The sequence below is a fragment of the Drosophila rhopaloa genome, unplaced genomic scaffold, assembly GCF_018152115.1.
Source record: "Drosophila rhopaloa isolate 14029-0021.01 unplaced genomic scaffold, ASM1815211v1 contig_163, whole genome shotgun sequence".
In the NCBI taxonomy this organism is placed as follows: Eukaryota; Metazoa; Arthropoda; class Insecta; order Diptera; family Drosophilidae; genus Drosophila; species Drosophila rhopaloa.
The window spans coordinates 8,532,813-8,551,869 of NW_025335043.1; the positions used below are offsets into that span (position 1 = coordinate 8,532,813).

General features: G+C 39.8%; 6 protein-coding genes across 6 annotated transcripts; 2 read left to right on the forward strand and 4 right to left on the reverse strand.

Annotated features, from left to right (window-relative positions):
* Window positions 1–253: 253 nt before the first annotated feature.
* On the reverse strand, window positions 254–2,580 carry LOC108046827 (gram-negative bacteria-binding protein 2). Its single transcript, XM_044457656.1, has 5 exons — window positions 2,368–2,580; window positions 1,555–1,987; window positions 1,179–1,492; window positions 1,048–1,104; window positions 254–818 (listed from the first exon to the last, which is right to left on the reverse strand). The coding sequence occupies exons 1-5, from the start codon at window positions 2,489–2,491 to the stop codon at window positions 361–363; spliced, it is 1,386 nt and encodes a 461-aa protein (XP_044313591.1). The 5' UTR covers window positions 2,492–2,580; the 3' UTR covers window positions 254–360.
* A 291-nt stretch (window positions 2,581–2,871) lies between these two features.
* LOC123037415 (gram-negative bacteria-binding protein 1) lies at window positions 2,872–5,099 on the forward strand. The gene is made up of 3 exons (XM_044457882.1): window positions 2,872–3,410; window positions 3,573–4,735; window positions 4,803–5,099. Exons 1-3 carry the CDS (start codon window positions 3,293–3,295, stop codon window positions 4,998–5,000), a joined length of 1,479 nt encoding a protein of 492 aa, XP_044313817.1. The 5' UTR covers window positions 2,872–3,292; the 3' UTR covers window positions 5,001–5,099.
* A 571-nt stretch (window positions 5,100–5,670) lies between these two features.
* On the reverse strand, window positions 5,671–6,669 carry LOC108046838 (SAGA-associated factor 11 homolog). The gene has a single exon (XM_017126756.2). It carries the CDS (start codon window positions 6,521–6,523, stop codon window positions 5,915–5,917), a length of 609 nt encoding a protein of 202 aa, XP_016982245.1. The 5' UTR covers window positions 6,524–6,669; the 3' UTR covers window positions 5,671–5,914.
* Window positions 6,670–6,912: 243 nt separating this feature from the next.
* LOC108046837 (TCF3 fusion partner homolog) lies at window positions 6,913–7,565 on the forward strand. Its single transcript, XM_017126755.2, has 2 exons — window positions 6,913–7,074; window positions 7,137–7,565. Exons 1-2 carry the CDS (start codon window positions 6,974–6,976, stop codon window positions 7,453–7,455), a joined length of 420 nt encoding a protein of 139 aa, XP_016982244.1. The 5' UTR covers window positions 6,913–6,973; the 3' UTR covers window positions 7,456–7,565.
* Window positions 7,566–7,838: 273 nt separating this feature from the next.
* Window positions 7,839–8,749, reverse strand: LOC108046836 (charged multivesicular body protein 1b). The gene is made up of 2 exons (XM_017126753.2): window positions 8,577–8,749; window positions 7,839–8,505 (listed from the first exon to the last, which is right to left on the reverse strand). The coding sequence occupies exons 1-2, from the start codon at window positions 8,596–8,598 to the stop codon at window positions 7,916–7,918; spliced, it is 612 nt and encodes a 203-aa protein (XP_016982242.1). The 5' UTR covers window positions 8,599–8,749; the 3' UTR covers window positions 7,839–7,915.
* A 212-nt stretch (window positions 8,750–8,961) lies between these two features.
* LOC108046835 (probable cytochrome P450 12c1, mitochondrial) lies at window positions 8,962–11,008 on the reverse strand. Its single transcript, XM_017126752.2, has 2 exons — window positions 10,580–11,008; window positions 8,962–10,143 (listed from the first exon to the last, which is right to left on the reverse strand). The coding sequence occupies exons 1-2, from the start codon at window positions 11,005–11,007 to the stop codon at window positions 8,997–8,999; spliced, it is 1,575 nt and encodes a 524-aa protein (XP_016982241.1). The 5' UTR covers window position 11,008; the 3' UTR covers window positions 8,962–8,996.
* Window positions 11,009–19,057: the final 8,049 nt, after the last annotated feature.

The window sequence follows — 19,057 nt, forward strand, 5'->3', positions numbered from 1 at the left end:
GTAAATAAATAAGTGCTAGCTTTCGCAAGGTTAGACTTATAAATTTTTAAAGTGATGATCAATAAGTAATTAGTCAGTCGGGGTGTCCCAGAATTCTCTTCTAACAAAATTTAAGCCGAAACTGATTTCACACCTGTGTATAAAATAATAAAAAATGTTTCCAATTTGATAAACCTGTTCTCTTGACATTTTAATCGAATTAGATGTTGATGCTAATGGATAAAACACTAATATACTTCAAGGGGAAACCAAATTCTTGCCCATAGTATTTTTATTTTAACGAATATTATAAAAAACTTGATAAGTGACTACAAGTGTTTCTGTTAACTAACTATTTTCGAATACCACAATTAACAAAAATTACTCCGCATAAACCCTCACATAATCTATAATCATGGCGCTTTGCCTGCCCCAAGTGGGCGCCCAAGCATCACGGTGTTGCCAAAAGGAGAGTGCAGCCCGAGGTTCCTTGTTTTTATAAGGCTTCACATCCTTCGCCAATAGGCTGTCATCAAAATTAAGGAAACCTCCCACTGTTACACCAAATATTATAAAGCACTTCTCGCTGAAGAATGGCAATCCATCGTACAGCTCTCCGTAAACCTCATCATCCACCATCAAGGTAATTTTATCCCTTTGCCAGATCATGGTATAGTTGTGAAAATCATCACCATAGTGGGTCGTGCTCAATCGATCCTTGATGAACTGAACGGGGTTCCCATGATGCCAAACAACACCACCGCCATACAGATGGTTTCCTGAGATATCATCTCCTTGTTTGGTGCGTAAATAAGCATTACCCCGGGCGTAGGCAATACCTAAAAGTGAGAAATAGAAAGAAATTAAATAGACAGGAAAAGAAGGAGTTTTAAGCAAAAATTAAATAGTACGACTGACTTATTTTAAAATTGTTAATACATCATAATACATATCTACAAACAAAGAGCAGAAGTTGGAATACTAGGATTTCAGCATTACTATGATTAGTGAAACTGTAGATTTTTGTATAACTTTTTTATATTTAATTATTTTGTATCTAAAACTTACGCAACTGTTTAGCATAGTGCGTCTCCGCGTATGTGGAAACAGGTTGGAGCATCAAATCTTAAAATAAATAAATAATTTAAATCAATCTATATAAAAATTTGTGAATTATAGGAAATATAAATTGTACTTACAGGGAAAAAGCCAATCCCCCTTAGGTAATTTGGCTCGCACCACTATCTTGCCGAACTTGAAACTAAACGAATCTCGAGTGTGAATTTGGGCGGAGAAAACTGGAGGTTTAATGCTGTAGAAGCTTCCCTGGGCAACATTGCACTCCTGATCCGGGCTTTCGACGGCCGTACAGCGATCTCCCAGCTTGAAACTGCCCTCGGTAACCTCACTGGCCACGATGGGAACTATATGGAGTTCTCCCTCTTTTACAAAGGAGTTACGAGCGGCATCGTCGAAGGCCACAAGCTCCTCCTCTACGTGATACATGCGTTGCCTACAAATTTAATAATATTACTTAGACAAATTAAACCCATGAATATGACTGATTCTTCATACCGGATATCGTGCTTCCAGGTACTCTTGTTCAGTTGCGCCTCCGAAAAGTTGTCCTCGAAGATGAGTTCACCCTGGCAGGTGCGGCGTCCACTGCCCACGATGGTTTGGGCTGGCTTGCAGCGTTTGGCTTGCTGCTGCGGAGCGAGGAATGCCTGACATTCACCCTCTCCCGAGGGAAAACTAATGCTCCGCGAGTTGGAGTCCCTGGTGGTCAGTAGCCGCTTGTTAAGAATCACCCTAGTTTCACTCTTCTCGAAGATCTCCTCGTTATACTGCACCAGCAATGATATCTGAAGCTTGTCGTTGTTCTGGAGACTCATCTTCTGTCTGGAAACCCAGCTCCCATTTACTGCCACCGTAATATAGTCCATTAAGGCCGGACAGGTGTCGTCTATTTGGAGCATGTAGAACACCCGCTGAATGCCAGGCTCATCTGGAAAGATGTGTATTTTTTTTTAAATGGACTTTCATCCCAATGTATGTATACATACATTTTCTTTTGCTTCTAGAATAATACGATTAAAGAATAATACGATTTAACCATTACTCGTATTAAATAAGTGTTAATTTATTATGACTTTAACTTTTAATAAGCTGTATTAATATAAATTGAATTAGATAAACATTTTGTAATATCAATTACCTATATGTGTTTATTTAAATTTTGAACAAATGTAATTCTGTTATTTTAAAGTTGAACCCGTTTGTTCTGAGGGATTACCCATAACAGCTTTGTCAATATGACTAACCTAACTAAACATATTAGCAATGAAGGTGTTAAAAATCCAATGATAAAAATTATGTTATCTTCACCTGGTATGGACACCTCGAATCCTTGTTCATCTAGCATTTCGAAATCAATGCTAGGTATCTTAAAACCCAAGGTAGCATAGCTTGAAATTAGTAATAACAAGCATGAGAGCGTTTTGCACCTCATGGCGCAGTTTTAATTTCTCTTAGTATATGTACTAACTAGAATCCGATTAACGTTTTATTCTGAGAAGATCTGCGGTGGGACTGCTGCATCAGATTGAAAATCTTGATCTTGAAAGCTTGCCCGATTGAAGCTCCCCTTGATCGCAGCTGCGCTCATATCAAACTGTTTAATGTACTTAAAAAAATTGCTTAAAATAAAAATAATTATAAGAAAAAAAAGTTTTCGTAGAAAATCTAGATTAAATTTGTAGTTTTGTAGTGTCTTTTTTTAAATCTGAAATTAAGATACATATTTAAATCAAGTTGTGTAAGATAAATGTTTTTCATGTTTTCAAAACACCACAGAAAAAGTGCAACCACATTTTTTTCCAACGGAAAAAAACCATCTAAGTTTTAAAAAAAATACATTTTCAAATATAGTATATGTAGGTTCTTAAAAAATCTAAATTTGGAAAGCCTCCAATGTTTTAAGAGTGTAAGTCAAGCTTTTGTTATCGCATCAGCTGTTTAAAGCTTTCAATCGAAGGGGGATCCCTAAGATGATTATTGTTAAAACTAAGGTTTCGGGGTCCATTGGCAGCCTATAAAATGTTTAGTTTCCAGAGAAGCCAGATCGAAGCCGGAGCTGATATGAATACGAATTTGCATTCGCCAAATCGCGATTGTCCGGACCAACTTAAAGTAAACAAATATTAATCGCCCAGCACCAGCGGCAGAAACCGGTCTGCCAGTGAGATAGAGAAACAGACTGAGTCAGAGGCTTCGGATTCTTGGACATTAGTGCTGAGATCGAGGATTCAAAATGCTAGGATTGTGCATTGGAATAGTCCTTTTGTTAGGTCTGGGATACACCAATTCCTACAAGATTCCTGAGCCTAGAGTGGAGCTCCAAGAAAATGGTTTCAGCATTTCCATTCCAGGTAAATAAGAGGTGAACATTCTTGAACCTCCTACTCTTTTTCTTTTCCTTGTGCTTCTGGAAAAAAAATAAAGCAATTGATGTTGAAAAGTCAAGGTTTATTTCATTAAACGGAGACTTGCCTAATAATTCTGGTTTCTTTTCTTTTTGAATATATACTTAGATGAGGAGGGTGTTAGAGTGGTGGCCTATAATGTGAACCGCAATCGGAATTTCACTTCGTTTATCAACGAGGGACAATATAACGTGAGGCTAACAGAACCCCAGAATGGCCAATGGAGGAGTAACTTCAGTTCGGGGCCTTTGAGGGCCCGAGATATTCTATATCTTTGGACGAGTGTGCAGCATGAGAAGGCTGTATACCAGTCTCTAGTACAGCCCTTGAATGTCTGCAATCTAGCTGGAAATTATCGGCCCAAAGGATGTTCCCCTGATGATGAGGATTTCTCCGATGACAATCAACTAAGCACTGAAGGGAATGTTTCGGAATCTTCAGCTCCCGCTGTGTGTGAACCTTCTGAAACTCAGGTTTCGCCACAGATCAGTGTTCCAATCTGCAAGGGACAACTCCTCTTTGAGGAGAACTTTAATCAGCTTAATGAATCTCTGTGGATTCACGAGGTTCGCTTACCCCTGGACTCCAAGGATGCCGAATTTGTCTTATATGATGGAAAAGCTAAGGTTGAAGATGGCAACCTGGTGATTGAGCCACTTCTTTGGTCCAGCTATCGCCCCGATTTGTCCATAGTCAATTCCAGACTCGATCTCTCGGAACGCTGTACGGGAACCCACAACCGCCTCAAGGAGTGTATGCTGCACACGACAGGCAGTGGGCCCAGTGGAATAATGCCACCCATTGTGACCCCTCGTGTTGGCACCAAGGAGACCTTTGCCTTCCAATATGGACGGATTGAGATACGGGCCAAACTACCGAAAGGAGATTGGATTGTACCGCTTCTGCTGCTGGAACCCCTGACGGAGTGGTACGGACAATCGGGCTACGAATCTGGACAACTGCGAGTGGCAATGGCCAGGGGCAACTCTGTGCTGAGGATGCCCCGCGGAAAACTCGTGGATGGCAGGTCGGTATACGGTGGACCCGTACTCTCGACGGATGCCCATCAACGGGAGGACTTGTGGCTGAGCCAGCGTAGGAAATCCCATTTTGGTGATGACTTTCACGTCTACAGTTTGGACTGGAGCAGTAGCCGACTTTTGTTCTCGGTGGATGGGCAGATCTATGGGGAGACGTTAAACGGATTTACGGAACTGGAACTGAATCCCAGGTGGAAGCAGGGCAGTCCCATGGCACCATTCGACAGGATGGTAAGTACAAGATTAAGAAGCTATTTTGGTTTTCATAAGAAATTTAATTTAAATTGTATCTCGATAGTTCTACATATCTTTAGGTCTCTCTGTGGGCGGGTTTGGCGACTTTGTGGACAATCTGCGCACCTCCAATTATGAAAAACCTTGGAAAAACTACCACCCACAGGCAAAGCTTCAGTTTCATCAGGCTCAAGAACAGTGGATGACAACGTGGAAGCAGCCCTCCCTGAAAATCGATTACATACGCGTCTTCGCAAATTGATAATCCCCAGATTTATAGACGTATACATAAGAGTGTATTTATAAAAATGTGCCAGCCAGAATCTTATCGCGAATAAAGCTCTGAGAGGAATTTAGAAAACACGAGTGCTTCAGTCTACTCGCAAATCTGAAACGATGGAGATGAAACTATTTTTAGCATTTATGGCGAGCCTGGTGATCGGTTTCGAATCCTTTCAGGTGCCCCAGTCGCTGGTGAATGTGAATAAAAACGATCCGTGGATATGGGTATCGCTGCCAGGTGAAAGGAACCTAAAGAGTTTTTGATCTTAACAAATTAAGTAAACAACATTTTAGAAGATGATTGCATTCGATCAGTTTTGTTTTCCACTAAGTACGGAGGAGACAAGTGTCCTGTCTTTTATTAAAAGTTCGACATACCTGGGCTATTAGGGAGTTTTTAGGAAATTATACCTATTCAGTGTGATCTAGTCTTGGGATTAAAAGCTGGTAGAAATGTAAATTTTAATGACGATGTCCTGGAGATGAGATAAAAGCCCTTTTCTAACACTAACCCCAAAAAAAACAAAAATTTGAAGAAGTGTCCAAGAACAATAGCGACTCCGCTAAGAACGGAAAATAAACATGAGTATTTAAATACATAAGCTTTTTAAAATAGACTGTTTTACTTTGTCAAATTTGTTCTAATTTAATTGGGAAAGTAAGGATTCTAGTAATATTTATTCGAACAAGCACTATAAAAGCTACAGGATCGGCTCATGTTGACTATTGATCCCCATTCAGATGGATAATATTGTTAACAGGAACAGCGGTTTACGCTTACGCTTAAATGCCCCATTACTTTAGTCATATCATTGAATATAGAAAACATCTTGGATTGACAAAGAAGTCTTCTTTTATGGCAAATTACGCACCAATCGATTTAATTACAACAAGCTAAAACGTTTTGCCATTGTTCTTTTTGGATCCATTGTTGCGGGAGTTCTGGTTGGATTTCTTTCGGCGCTTATCAGACGACCAGTCCACGTCATCCTCGTCGTCTGTGCCCCCGGCATTTCCGGAGGAGTGCAGGTGGGCTGAGGAGGCACCCTCTTTGGTGGCCAGGCGGCGGGATGCGATTCGCGACGATATCCGGCCCATGCCCATGCACTTTTCCAGGTGCGGAGCGAAGCGGGCGGCTGCCACTAGACGATCACAGTTGGGACAGGTGCAATCCATCGGCTTCTTGGCCGTCGAGATGCCGAATATGTCCAGGTTGGGCATCTCGCAGATGCGATACGTCGAGTCCTCCGGCACTCCATCCAGGGCGGCCAGGTTGCCCGACTTTCGCAGGTGATGTGTCTCGATGAAGATCCCGGCCACGGCGTCATCGAGCAGCGTTTGGTATAGGTAGTTGGCCGCCTCGTCGAGATTCTTCGGCTCCTTGATCAGCTCCCTGAAGTTGTTTACAATGGAAGTGCTGGTTGTGGGAATCTGATTTCCCGATCCCTGGGCTCCCGGAGTTGTTGTTGTTGGCATGCTGGCTGCACTTGCATTTACGGACATAATATTTGGTGCAAGTACAATATTAGCTGGTTACTTCCCGTCTGCTTTGGAAGATTTGTTTGGCATGCCGGTTGTTGTTGATGAAATAAATTAAAATTGTCGATTTGTTTATTCTACACGGCTGTTTGCAAAGTTTAAGAGTTGCCAGATGGTTGCAGGCTAACGACAAAGGGAACTAGTTCCAAAGAAATAACTCGAAATGAACAAAATTTAGTAGAATTGTATGAATTGTATACATTTTAAACAACTATTTTTAATTCCTATCTTATTTCTCGTATGTATATTGGTTAACCGTTACCAAATCGGGGTAAGCTAGTTTATTTTTAAATAAACCAGATCTGGCATCGCTTGATTAACCCAACCGAACAAATACGAGTGTCTCTATCTGGTCACACTCAACCATGGCTTTCAACCCGTAAATAAATAAAGATTAACCAATATCTGTATAAAATGTTGCTTAATAAAAAGACGCTCATTTACAAACAACTGGCGGAGAAGCTGTATGACAAATGCCAGAGGATCCAGGCGGAAAATGAGCGCTGTGTGATGAGGTAAGTAGCAAAATCGGTGCTCTGTGAAAGGTAAACAAACATGTGCATTAATAATTTTCCAGGGTAAACGGCATCAAAAAGATAGTGAGACGGCGCAATCACGATGTGGAGCTGCTGAAAAAGCGACTGGACAAGCACGGAGACAATTGGCGATCAGTTCCCATGGTGGCACCTCATCCCAAAGGCAAAACGGAGCAGAAACGCCGAGGACCCAAGCCCAAAAACAAACAGGCGGCGGATGGAACGGAAGTCCCCGGATCAACACCTGGATCCAATCCTTCCACGGCCCGTAAGCCTCGAAAGCAGCGTGCCAAGCAGCCACCGACCAATCTCAATACAATCATCCCGCCTCCTCATCCGCAACCACAATTGGGTACCTGAAATCTAGCGATTCTCTGGCACATCCTATTTTTAAGAATAAAGGCTAATACATTTACTATTTTATTAAGAAAACGAAAGCCACTTTAAACATAAAAAGCAAAAATAAAGGACGTCACAAAAATCAATTAAAAATCATCATTAAGTGAAATACACAATTAATTTGAAATCATTTATGTTGAAAAATCACATTTACATACATAAACATCTAGAGATTCGGTGACATCCCTGTATACTATAGTATATGTAACTACGCGGACCTGACAAGCTATACGAAACTTGAATAGCTTTAAACAACTTTTTTTAAAAAGCGAGTCGGTATTTTTGGGTTACCTCTTAGTTCCTTTATGTATTGAAGCATGCAAAAGCGAAGCATTCTGACTCACTGGTTTTATACTTATATATATTTGTTATGTACTTAATTAGTAAAACAGAGAAATTCAACGGCAGGGCTTCGCTTGATTTATTCAGCCTGGCGGAGGCGCGCCAGTCGCTGGGTGAGCTCGTCCTGCTCCTGGGACACGGCCGTCGAAGCTCCAACCGTCTGGCTCTGCACTCCGCTGGGAAGCTCCATGTTAAGCTCGAGGCCAGCCTCGTCGGCCACTTGCTGGAGCAGATTGTCAACGTCGCCTTGGGGCACCGATGTGGTTACCGTGTCGGACATTGTGCCCTCCATCACGGAGCTCTGGACGTCCAGGTCCTCGAACTGCGACTCGAACTTCTCCATTAGCGAGGAGATCTTCTCCAGATTCATGCCCTTCATGGCCGCGTCCATTGCCTTGACCACGCCGGCCATGGAACCGGTGACTTTACGTGTGGTGAGAGCGGACTGGACTCTGCTGGCCACCGCATCCACACGGGCACTCATACGGAGATAGTTAACAGCCTGGTTTTTCTGGCGGATGGCGTTCTCTGCGTGGATGCGGGCCACGTCCATGTTGCCCTTCTGGATCGCCTTCTTGGCCTTGACCTTCTCTAGCTTCTCCTCCTTTTCGCATTTTTTGGAGTTGCGCTCCAGCTCCTTCACAGCAAACTTTAAATTGAAAAGATGTTCTACGGAAGCAAAATAAAGGTGTGTGTGATTGCAAATTCTTTGTCTGGCGTCATCGCCCTCATCCACTTACTTTCCATATTACTCGTAGACATGTCGTTACCCAGTTTGATGGCTTTACTATAGAGAATGAAGAACCGAAAGAGTTTCTGGCAGTTGGTTTGCAGCCTGAACTGATTAATTTTATCAATTTACGTTGTTTTTTTGGTATGAATCACTTCTGTTTGTCAGAATTGGTGTGACCAGGCGTGGGGAATACCCACTTAACAGCTGTTCCTCTGAATACAGTGCTGTTCGTCGCTAAAATTGGTGCTGTTAAATATTCAAATTTGGCCGTTACTTTTAAAGCTTACTGTTAAGTCTTAATTAAAAATATTTTGATTGAGCCTTAACTATTAAGTTAAGTTTTCTAAAAATGGGAAATCCAAAGCCCAAGTAGATAAATATTAAAAAAGTAATAATAATCAATATGCTTTATTTAGAAATATCTGTTTTAATATTTGACATCGCTAAACTTAAAATTAAGGGGAATATTAGGCGTATACAGGAATGAGCACTTAAATGGCTTGTCCGTGGGGTAATTATATTCTATCTGGAAATTTCGCACCAAGTTGGACGCTGTTAATTCAAGCTCTAGATCCACTATTCTCTTGCCGACGCACATGCGTGGTCCGAAACCAAAGGGCAAGTAGATAAAAGGATTGGAATTCTTGTTCATCAGGATATCATCTTCATCTTTTCGACGCAGCCATCGTTCTGGGAGAAATTTGTTAGCCTGGGGATATAACCGCTCATCTCTCAGTAAAAAGGTGTTGTTCATAATTAGATCCGTTCCCTTGGGGATCCGATAGCCATTCAAAACAACATCTGTACCGGCAGATCGGAGATTTGCAAAGGCGACTGGATACAAACGCATCGATTCCTTGATGCAGGCCCTCAAATACGGCAGTGATTTCATATCCTCTAAAGTGAAATCTTTATCTGTTGAAGGCAATTTGGTTAATATTTCTTCCCTAAGCTTATTCTGCTTCTCTGGATTTTTGGCTAGGTTTAATATTAATCCCACTAAGGCCGAGGCAGTGGTATCCACTCCTCCCATCAGCATATCCATGGCCAAAACAGTGGCAAATTTCCTATCGATTTGCAGCAACTGCTCCAGAACGCTCTTATGATCCTTTGAGCCCTGACCTTGCTCCGTCTTATTGTCGATCCTTTCTATCGCCTCATTCACGTACTTCGAACAGGTATCAAAGATTTCATCCATGGCCCGACTGAACTTCCTATAAGTGGGTGTGGAAATATACTTGTAAACTGAGGGTTTGACGCCTAGAACAAAAAACGAGTCCATTAGAATCTCAATATTCTGGAATAGTTTCCTGGCCTCCGGCGGCTGAATGGTTTCCCGGAGGAGTCCCATTTCCTTGTCTAGGGCCACCGTCGCTACGGACTCGAAGGTCAGCTGGCTGATGGTACTTTGAAAGTCGCCGGGAACTTCTTCGGAATCCTTATCGCGCAACTGGCGGATGCGATCGATAAACTGACGATTTACCCGTTGCATCGGCTTCAGGTAAACAGCCACATTCCCATGTTTCATCAGGATGGGATTCACTGCACTCCGCAGCTTTGCCCACTGGGGGCCACTGAAATGGACCAAAAATGTTCAGTGAATTCAAATTTGTATCAATTTCAATTGTAAGCTCAAGGTCATTCTAATCTTATCGGTCTGAGCAATTTACACATATGTATTTATATTATATAACATTTAAGTAAATTCGATTTACAAATGGAAACAATATTGGATAATTTATTTATTTTAATTTTATATTATACACGGATGTGAAAGCAAAAAATGTATTTTTAAATGTAACATATTTAAGGATCTAAAATGTGTGTGGAGTTAGATCTTTGTATTATTTGCGGAGTAAAAATGTGTACTAATTTCAGAATTAAAAATTATTTTGATACATAAAGTTAATTTTAAAATAAAAAAAAAATTAATCAAGCAAATCTTGAACAATCAAATGTGGTACAACTTGGACCAATTAGTCCTCTATCTCCCCTTTGCCTTTTACTCACTTTTCGAACAAGCCCACGCCGTCCTTGAAGAAGCCATCCTTTCTTTTATCGCGGTAGTGGAGGACAGGTTCGGCGCCACGTCTCACGGGCCACTGTCCTTCGGTCCGATAAACCCTCTCGAAGGTTTCCGCATTGAATGTAAACACAGTTGAGGGCATGCCGAATAATCCTGGTACCAAGCATATGTCGCCGAACTGCTTTCTGTATAGTGCCACCAATTCATCCATTGCCAGTTGATGGTACTGACCGCCCTTTTGATATCCTCGAAATAATTGCCACCGTGTCGGTCCGGGAATTTCTGAAAAGGGTTTTGCAGATTCCCATTCCGAATCCGAAACCTGCTGAACGTAAGAGGTGGATTCTGGAGCTTTAGTAGCAGCCAATTGGGAGCTAGCCCTCCAGCTATACTTCATTGTACGACGCAACATCGTCAAGATCACTCTTTAGAATGACTTTCTGAAAGGTAAACAACTAAACAAGAAAACTTCATAAAGAGCTTTTGAGTAATTACACAAGTTTTGGCAACAAATGAGAGTGCTTTTTAACGTTATCTTTTAGGTTATTGTGAAAGCTTTGCTCTTGAGATCGGGTCAGTTAATTGTGCTTATAATGCTTAAATGCTAAAAAAAATAAATCATTATCTATTACACTGCGCCGAAGGCTTAGTAAGGTAATTTTATGAGAATTTGAGAATTATTCTTCCACTACCTTTCATTATTTATTTCAAATGTAAAGAGAACTGTGAAAAAAGTTAATAAAATATAAGCTTAATTCTAAAACTATTTTTACAATTCATATTTTTCCAAATACTAAAACTTACTTTATGCATTGCTTTGGCTTATTATAGATAAAATAAAAATAAGCGTCTTAAATTGAGTTCCCCGGAGTAAACTCACTTTGTCATTTGTTTTGGCCACGAATGACAGTGCCTTTTAACAACGTTATCTTTGCTCTTGATATCGGGTCAGTTCAATTTGTTTATAATCAGTTTGAACACAATTAGCCTTCTAATGAATTAGCCTTTAGCAGACAGATAAGTTTAAGTGTGTCAATTTAAGTGCTAAAGGATAGAAAACATTATTTATTACACTGGTCCGAAAACTTAGTAAGATAATTTTATATTTTTTGATAATTATTCAAAACAACTTTTACATTTCATAATTTTCTAAATACTAAAATTTACATTGTGCATTACTGTGGTTTATTGAAGATAAAACAAATATAAGCGGCTTAAATCGGGTTCCCCGGATTAAGCTCATTTTGTTATTTGGTTGAGCCACAAAATGCGAATGTACTGGTATTTTTCACCCAAAACCAGGGAACACCCTGCCACCTATCAATAAAATATGAGTCTCAAACGCTTGCATTGGAATACAGAGGACAAAAGCAAAACGCATTTTATGTGCATTTCAAAAACAATAAGCCAAAACAAAAGGGCCAAATCGGCCGAGCACACAAACACTCGAGCGTAGGGTTAAATCCGAAACAATAGGGCGAGGGGATCCATTGTTTTGGCCAACTTTGTGCAGCACTTGGTGCTCCCCCAAAACACACACCAATCCCGACTGACCACCAGAATGTATTACATATTAAGTCTGATAACACGTTGCCGGCTTAAATTATAGCCCAGGCCTTTTATGGCCACAGCCACGCCCCCTACACTACTCGCCTAAAATAGGGAGTATACGTATCAGCAATTTGCCTAGACTGACACTTATCCAACGGTGCATATACACCAGGTATCACTGTCGTTTATCGGAGCTTAAACTGTGGAAAGGTGTGGTCTAAAATGTGTTATATCTTCTTTAAATTTAATATTGATTTAATTTTATATAGAACATTTTGTTTAACTAATCATAGCTCCATTAGATTGAAATAAATTAAGTTATAAATTTCAAATTTGATTAGTATTCACAAGTTTTTTTGTTGTAATTCAATAAATAAAATGTGTGTGTCACTAATATACTTAAGTTAAACTCTTTGTGTGGTTTTATTTAAATTCAGCACTTTGTTTTCATCTTTATACTTATAACAAAGGTAGGTACGGAATTGTCTAAATTCATATAAATTCAAAGTTCCTTTCAGCTCTTTATATTAAAGTGTTCAGGTGGAAAATGCAAATTACTTACCCTGGGTAGAGCAAGTAGCCACCCCTAAGCTTGTAGATATAAATACACAAATTACACAATTGACCGCCGAACAAGCCGCAAAACTTTGCCAAATTAACTGCGACTGTGGCACAAACACATAAAAAAGTTTACACATAAATTCTGTAAATTATTATAAATATTGTTTGGACCACGCAAGTTGGTCAGCCCAGAAATAAAATATAACCAATTGTACACAATATATAAGGCACATTGTTCGCGTACTAGTATGTATATGGGCTGTGGATTATGGGCGTGTTGCCTAGTTTCAATAAAAAGGAAACATCTAAACAATTCCTTTGTAGTTTTTATGATTTACTAGATAGTATTGTATAGTTATAATTTAGTGGGGAAATTTAGCCAAAAATGTATTCTTAGTGACTGAAATACTTTCTTGCACCCTCAAAAGCTATTAAATATTTCATCAATCTCGGAAAGTTTGCCCATTAAAGATGAAAACTTGCATTTCTCATTCAACAATTACTGACCCAAATCGATGTCAGCCCACTCGAAGGGTTTGCATTAATTTGCAATAACTCTTCCATTTGCCTGTCATAATCGAAATCTAGCCAAACTGTCACTTGAGTGGAAATGCTTTGACATTATCATAACTGCATCAGATGTTCAATAATTTTTCCCTTCGGTTCTTCTTTTTTCCCGCCCGCACTCTTCAAATGGAATCTGCCATGAAGACACCTAGAGACCAAAGGCAAACAGTCGGATTTCTTTCTCCCATTTTCATTTTTTTCCCCAGACTTTGCTCCATCTTTTCCTGCTCTTTATCACGCGCCCAATTGAGCTCCGGGGAAAGGGGCGGGCATTTAGCTATGCCATGCTATCCAGATCCCACAATCGGGGCCCAGACAGTCCCAGGCCCGCCCATTCCCATTCCCAATCCCACTCCCAATCCCAAACCCACAGCCAAAGGCAGCGAAGAGATTAAATCAGCGCAAAGTGCAAACACTGTGTCAAGTGTAGACCAAGCGAAAGAACCCGGCCAAAGACACATGCCACCAGCGCGCCATCGATATGGAGGTGGCCGTGGCCCTTGGATAAAAACACACTCACTAAAATAAAACGGATAAATGTCAATCAAATTAACTGGCTATCCGATATGCAGCGATAGTGGAGCAGGTAAAGCAAAGGGGAGTCCTTTTTTAAGATACTTCGCCTTTCTGGCCATATATTAGTTCTTCGTTTGGGAACCGTAAAAGGGAGTTGGGTTTTAAAGGTGATTTCGGATAAAATCACTTTGATGGTTGGGATTTGGTGCAAACTTAATTGAAAAGCATTCATAAAAGAAGTCAGCTGTTTAAAATTGTAAGAAAAAGTACTTTCTAATAATGACTGCTTGTAAAAATTGAACTTCTTTAATAGCTTTATTCTAACGATTAGCTACAAGTTAACCTGGGAACTAATTTGCTTATGTTAATTTTTACAAATTATAAAATGGCGTACGAAGGTTAAAACTATTTGTGAATACTTTCTTATATACTAACAACTTTTTAATGCTTATTTATTAAAATCAATACCAGTAAATCAGTTTTTAATAAATTTTTTAAATACAAACAAGAATTAAAAACTAATTAAAACAATTATTACATTTAATATCATAAAAGTCTGTTTAAAATCACATTTGTCAGTCGACCAGATTTTCCGCTTTCTGTCTAGTGAGATTTTCTTGCAAGGAACAACAAGTGTTCTCCTGAGCAAAACAAATAGGATTACACACCGACCATATGGATATAAGTTACTAATGAAGGCAACTGAAACTACATGAAGAACGCGGGGCAAACATTAATTATATCAGTCTTTTTTATTTACATGCAGTAAGTAAGCAGTATTCCCTGTTTGTGCAGAACTAAAGGCAAACAAATGTGGAAAACACAGAGTAATTAAGTAGCATATCATGGACTGAAAGGGAAAACTTTGCTAAATGTCTGTAAACAGGAAACGGGGTGAAAAAATGGAGTCTCCCCTTGCCTCAGCTTTTTTCAACATTTTAAATGCTTTTTGAGGAAGTTGCTCCTAGCCTGGGGCAACAATTTAAGGCGCATTAACTGCAGGCAACAGAAAACCATTTCAGATATTCCTCCGATAATTACAAACAGACAGCGGAGAGTCAATAGTGCCCTGCCACTCAACCCGTCCGCTGTCAGTCATCAATCGAGCTCTCCATTCGATGACATAACCCGCCACGGGCCACGCCCCCTGGCTAACCATAAACCATCGATTGTGGGTTAAATTGCATTGATGCGAGATGGGGCTCTCGGAATCTTGGAACTCTGCCCCCGGATGGCAGTCAACAATCGGAGCGGCATCTTCATTATTGGTGTAGGCCAGAGTAATTGCTGGTCAGTGGTTATTTATCCGTATCTTCCCTTGAATCAAATGATTTCCAGATGTTTTATTAAACTTTTAATATAATATTTGAATTGCTTTGATTTCTCTTTATACCTTAATCATGCTATATAAGTATATTCCTGTTATGATACTTATTTGTAGTCAGAATACTTTAATTAATTATTTCCAAAGAATGTGGTTAAATTATATATCTTTCAACTTAATACTGAAAGACTTAAATTAAAACTTTGATAGCCAAAAATAAAAAAAATCTTTCAAAAATTTAGCTCAGTCAGTTTGAAGAGATATTTCCATTTCGTAAGGTTATTCATTGAAAGCCAAGTCGTAGAGAAGTTAAAAATACATAAATATAAATATATTATAATACATTAATTCAAAGGTTAAACTGCTTAAAATAAAAATAAAATACCTAAAAAAAATTCTTTTGCTATTTGTATCTTTTTATTTCTTTTCAAGCTCTAAAGTTTTGTCCTTTTACTCTTTTAATGAAATTTCCCATCAGCTTAATTTCCGCTTCCCAATCTCTCCCACAATAATTAATTCATTAGTTGCACAACCCAATTTTCCTTCTAATTTTTGTGCTAACAAATCTGTCAAATGTGTGAGTGTCCTCGGCAATTAGCTGAAGCCCTGCTGAGAAAACCATCTAGGCTTAACACGGACGCCAAAACTCCCCGCTTCCCGCCATCACAGATGCATTGCACCCACGGGTGGTGGTGTTTTGAGGCATTGTGGGTGGTTGGGTTGACTGAGTTGGACCGCCTGCTTTTGGGGGCGCTGCACGGCACGACATAGTTCCATTAAACTTTCCACGATAACGCGCCAAACTTTGCGCCCAGCAAAACTCTCAGTAATTTGCAGGAAGTCAGGGCCCACCCAGCACAGGAACCGATGGAAGCCCCATAAGTTAGGCCCTGCACTAATCAAGCGCTGCATATCAGACCAAAGGCAAGGCGCAGCGACTGCCCCACTGAGGCATTTATTAATAACGCGAACTTTAAATAACACAGCGGAACTTAAGGCAGGACTGGCATGGAAGAGCTGCTTCGAAGTCGACTCCTGCAGCGACTCTTCTGCATGTCTCGCCATGCCGCGGTTGCCTGATAATTGCGCATACGCCACGTTGCCGGCGCTGAATGCCCAGAGCCACGGGGTTCGAGCGCTTGTCTGGGCATTTTCGGAATATCCGCCACTCTGCGGGCTAGTATGTTTTTTGGGGTTGCGGATATCCTGATCGTCTGGGCCTGGAAGGAACTACAGTTAATTGTTGATATTTATGAGTGGTATTCCGATTTTGCATTTGGGGTACTGAACAAAATTTCTATACAAAAAGATTAAGATGTGTTAAAGAAATCTCATGCCTATTATGTTAAGAGAATTGGCATAAAGTAATCTCATTGTAACTATACATTTTTACTACCAAAATTATTCATATTTTCTTCTTTAAAAAATATTTAATTAGCAAAAATCATTTTCTTTCTAATACCGCTGAATAAATTTAAATGATTGTTTGGTCATGCTCATAAAATGATTTGCTTATTGATTGGCTTAAAATGTTTAAATAAACTTTTTTCCGCAAAATACTCATCAGTTTGTTTATTTTATTAAATAACTAATATAAATAGATTGCCAGTAATTTTGGGGTTTTAAAGTTAAATGGTTGAAATTATACGATAAAATGTTATCTAAAGTTAAAAAACATATTTGTGAAGCCAAAGGGTAAAACTTTATAAAGCCATAAAAACAATTTCCCTCACAGAGTATTCGAATATGTGGTATCTTATTTCGGTGTCGAACAGTTTGTTTGGCCAACAACTGCAGTGAATTCGCAGCAGTTTGTATTGGGTGTTTGTATTGTTATTATTATTACGGCACATGTTGCCCAGATGCCCGAGTGGGCTAAAAATGCTGGCCTTATTCGGACCAAGGGCCAACTTGGCTCGCCGGCACTATCAATCTTTCGCCATGTTTTTTCATTACTTTTTTTAGGTGTTTTTTTTTTTGGCTTCCTGCCAAGTTGCATTATCGTAAAATGGAATTTAGAATTTTCGTAGCACTTTGCGAGAGCTCCGGTTGCTTCGATTCGTGACCGGTTTGGGGTCTGATCCTTTGAGCGACTCCTGCGACAGCTTTGACCAGTTGATTGTCGCTCCACCAAGGACCTCCAACCCTTTAACCCCTGACCCCCTGATCCCCCCGTTTCACCGGACTTTGCTGGGTCATTTGCACTTGCCACCTGTGATCCCTGTCTGCAGTTGTTCCAATGTTGATATTTTGGCCAAAAACATTTCTCAAAAGAGTTCAACACGAAAATTGGCCAAAAAGGGGCAGCAGGAGTAGAACGACCAGACAAGCCACAAAAGGCAAAGCAGACAAAAAAACAAAAATGAGGCAAAAACTTGATAGAATCTTCCGCCTTTGTCACACTTTTCCCTGTTTTCCTCACTGAGTTTGCCAAGTTTGTCGGCTTGCAGCTGCATTACATGTGGTTGAGGCGGAGCGGAGCGGCATCGACAGCCGTTGCAAGCTCTTGTTTGTTATACTTGGCGAAAGTTTGCCAGCAGATGAAGGGGTAAGCAAGGGGGTAAGTGATGGGGCTTAGCAGGGACTTGCGGCGAGGATATCTGGGCCGCACTTTTACAGACTGTTGCATGCGCTGCAACTGGAAATCGACAGAAACGATGCTGCATATTTAAAATGGTTTCTTTTAACTTGATTTACAAAATGGCCTGTCCACGACAACTTCATTTCGAATTACAATATTTGATTTTTAAAATTATAACTTAAATCCTTAAACTATTTTTTAACTAAATTTTAACCTTGCAAGGTAGAAGTAATATAAAATTGTTTTTCTAATGAAAATATAAATTAAGAAGTTATTTACCTTTTAGACCAGAAAGATACTTTTATTTAAGAAATATACAAAATTTGTTTCCAGAAGTATAGCATAATTTCAGACAGTGGTATTAAATTTATTTCATCTAATTCTAAGCTTTCTTAGTACCTGAGAAGCTGACTTAAAAACCCTTTTCATCAATGCAAAAAAGCAAGCCGAAGATCAGGCCTTAGCCTTCCCTTTATCGGCTGTCCGAAATGGCCTAAACAACTTCAACATGCAATTTTCTTCGACTGCCAACTTTTTGTAGCCTCTTAGTCAGGCCGCAAACTTTTCTAATAACCTAAGATACTTGCAAACAGACACGCAGAGGATGATTTCGGGGTTGGGGGAGGGGCATACAGAATAATATGTGCTACCAGAAAAATTGCAGGGCAAAAACAAAGAGTCGAAGGAGGGCCGAACATGCCGTCGATGTTGAGGCATATCAAATTGACGCGTTATTTGGAAAACTTTCAAGGAGAGAGTGGCATTAAAATTGCAAAAGTAAATTTGCAGAGCGAGTTAGTCGGAGACTGAGCAAGTGCATACGTGATATATTATTTCACATTAAGCGCAAATTGAAAAGCTCAGTGAAATAAAAACAAGAAAAGAAAAGAACAATTCCGAAGAGAAATAAAGAAGGAGAAATATTCTGCCGACGCAGGCAAAGTGTGTAAGGCAGTAGGGGCTACGTAAGTTTAACTGCCCTTCCCCTACAGTTACGACTAACTGTAAACTGAGACTGAGATATATCTATGGGCGGACAGAATAATGGAATGGCTTATTGTGTTAGTTTATTTGCGCAGTATAAATTTATGAATCAATTTTTTAGTACTCCCTCATAAAAATTCAAATAAATAAATTTGTGCGGAAGCAATTTTTGTAGCTGTTTTTTTTTTCAATTGCAATTTGGCATTGTGCACTGAAATTGCGGCCAGTAAAATAAATGGTGAATTGATTGATCGAGAGCTTGATTGATTGCGTTGCGCTTTCGACGCCTAATGAGGATTCCATTTTTCGCCCTGAAAAATGTGTCATAAAAAAACTGCAGTTTGTTAATCATTTATCACAATTACATTGTTTGAATAT

What these genes read in the sequence shown, in the direction of transcription:
- LOC108046827 (XM_044457656.1), bottom strand. Translation starts at nt 2,491, where the DNA reads ATGAGGTGCAAAACGCTCTCATGCTTGTTATTACTAATTTCAAGCTAT. An exon ending in ATTCGAGGTGTCCATACCAG is followed by an intron (nt 1,988 to 2,367) that starts GTGAAGATAACA and finishes ACATCTTTCCAG; the next exon opens with ATGAGCCTGGCATTCAGCGG. An exon ending in GCACTATGCTAAACAGTTGC is followed by an intron (nt 819 to 1,047) that starts GTAAGTTTTAGA and finishes TCTCACTTTTAG; the next exon opens with GTATTGCCTACGCCCGGGGT.
- LOC123037415 (XM_044457882.1), top strand. Translation starts at nt 3,293, where the DNA reads ATGCTAGGATTGTGCATTGGAATAGTCCTTTTGTTAGGTCTGGGATAC. An exon ending in TTTCAGCATTTCCATTCCAG is followed by an intron (nt 3,411 to 3,572) that starts GTAAATAAGAGG and finishes ATATATACTTAG; the next exon opens with ATGAGGAGGGTGTTAGAGTG. An exon ending in TGGCACCATTCGACAGGATG is followed by an intron (nt 4,736 to 4,802) that starts GTAAGTACAAGA and finishes GTATCTCGATAG; the next exon opens with TTCTACATATCTTTAGGTCT.
- LOC108046838 (XM_017126756.2), bottom strand. Translation starts at nt 6,523, where the DNA reads ATGTCCGTAAATGCAAGTGCAGCCAGCATGCCAACAACAACAACTCCG.
- LOC108046837 (XM_017126755.2), top strand. Translation starts at nt 6,974, where the DNA reads ATGTTGCTTAATAAAAAGACGCTCATTTACAAACAACTGGCGGAGAAG. An exon ending in AATGAGCGCTGTGTGATGAG is followed by an intron (nt 7,075 to 7,136) that starts GTAAGTAGCAAA and finishes ATAATTTTCCAG; the next exon opens with GGTAAACGGCATCAAAAAGA.
- LOC108046836 (XM_017126753.2), bottom strand. Translation starts at nt 8,598, where the DNA reads ATGTCTACGAGTAATATGGAAA. An exon ending in GTCTACGAGTAATATGGAAA is followed by an intron (nt 8,506 to 8,576) that starts GTAAGTGGATGA and finishes TTGCTTCCGTAG; the next exon opens with AACATCTTTTCAATTTAAAG.
- LOC108046835 (XM_017126752.2), bottom strand. Translation starts at nt 11,007, where the DNA reads ATGTTGCGTCGTACAATGAAGTATAGCTGGAGGGCTAGCTCCCAATTG. An exon ending in GGCGTGGGCTTGTTCGAAAA is followed by an intron (nt 10,144 to 10,579) that starts GTGAGTAAAAGG and finishes GGTCCATTTCAG; the next exon opens with TGGCCCCCAGTGGGCAAAGC.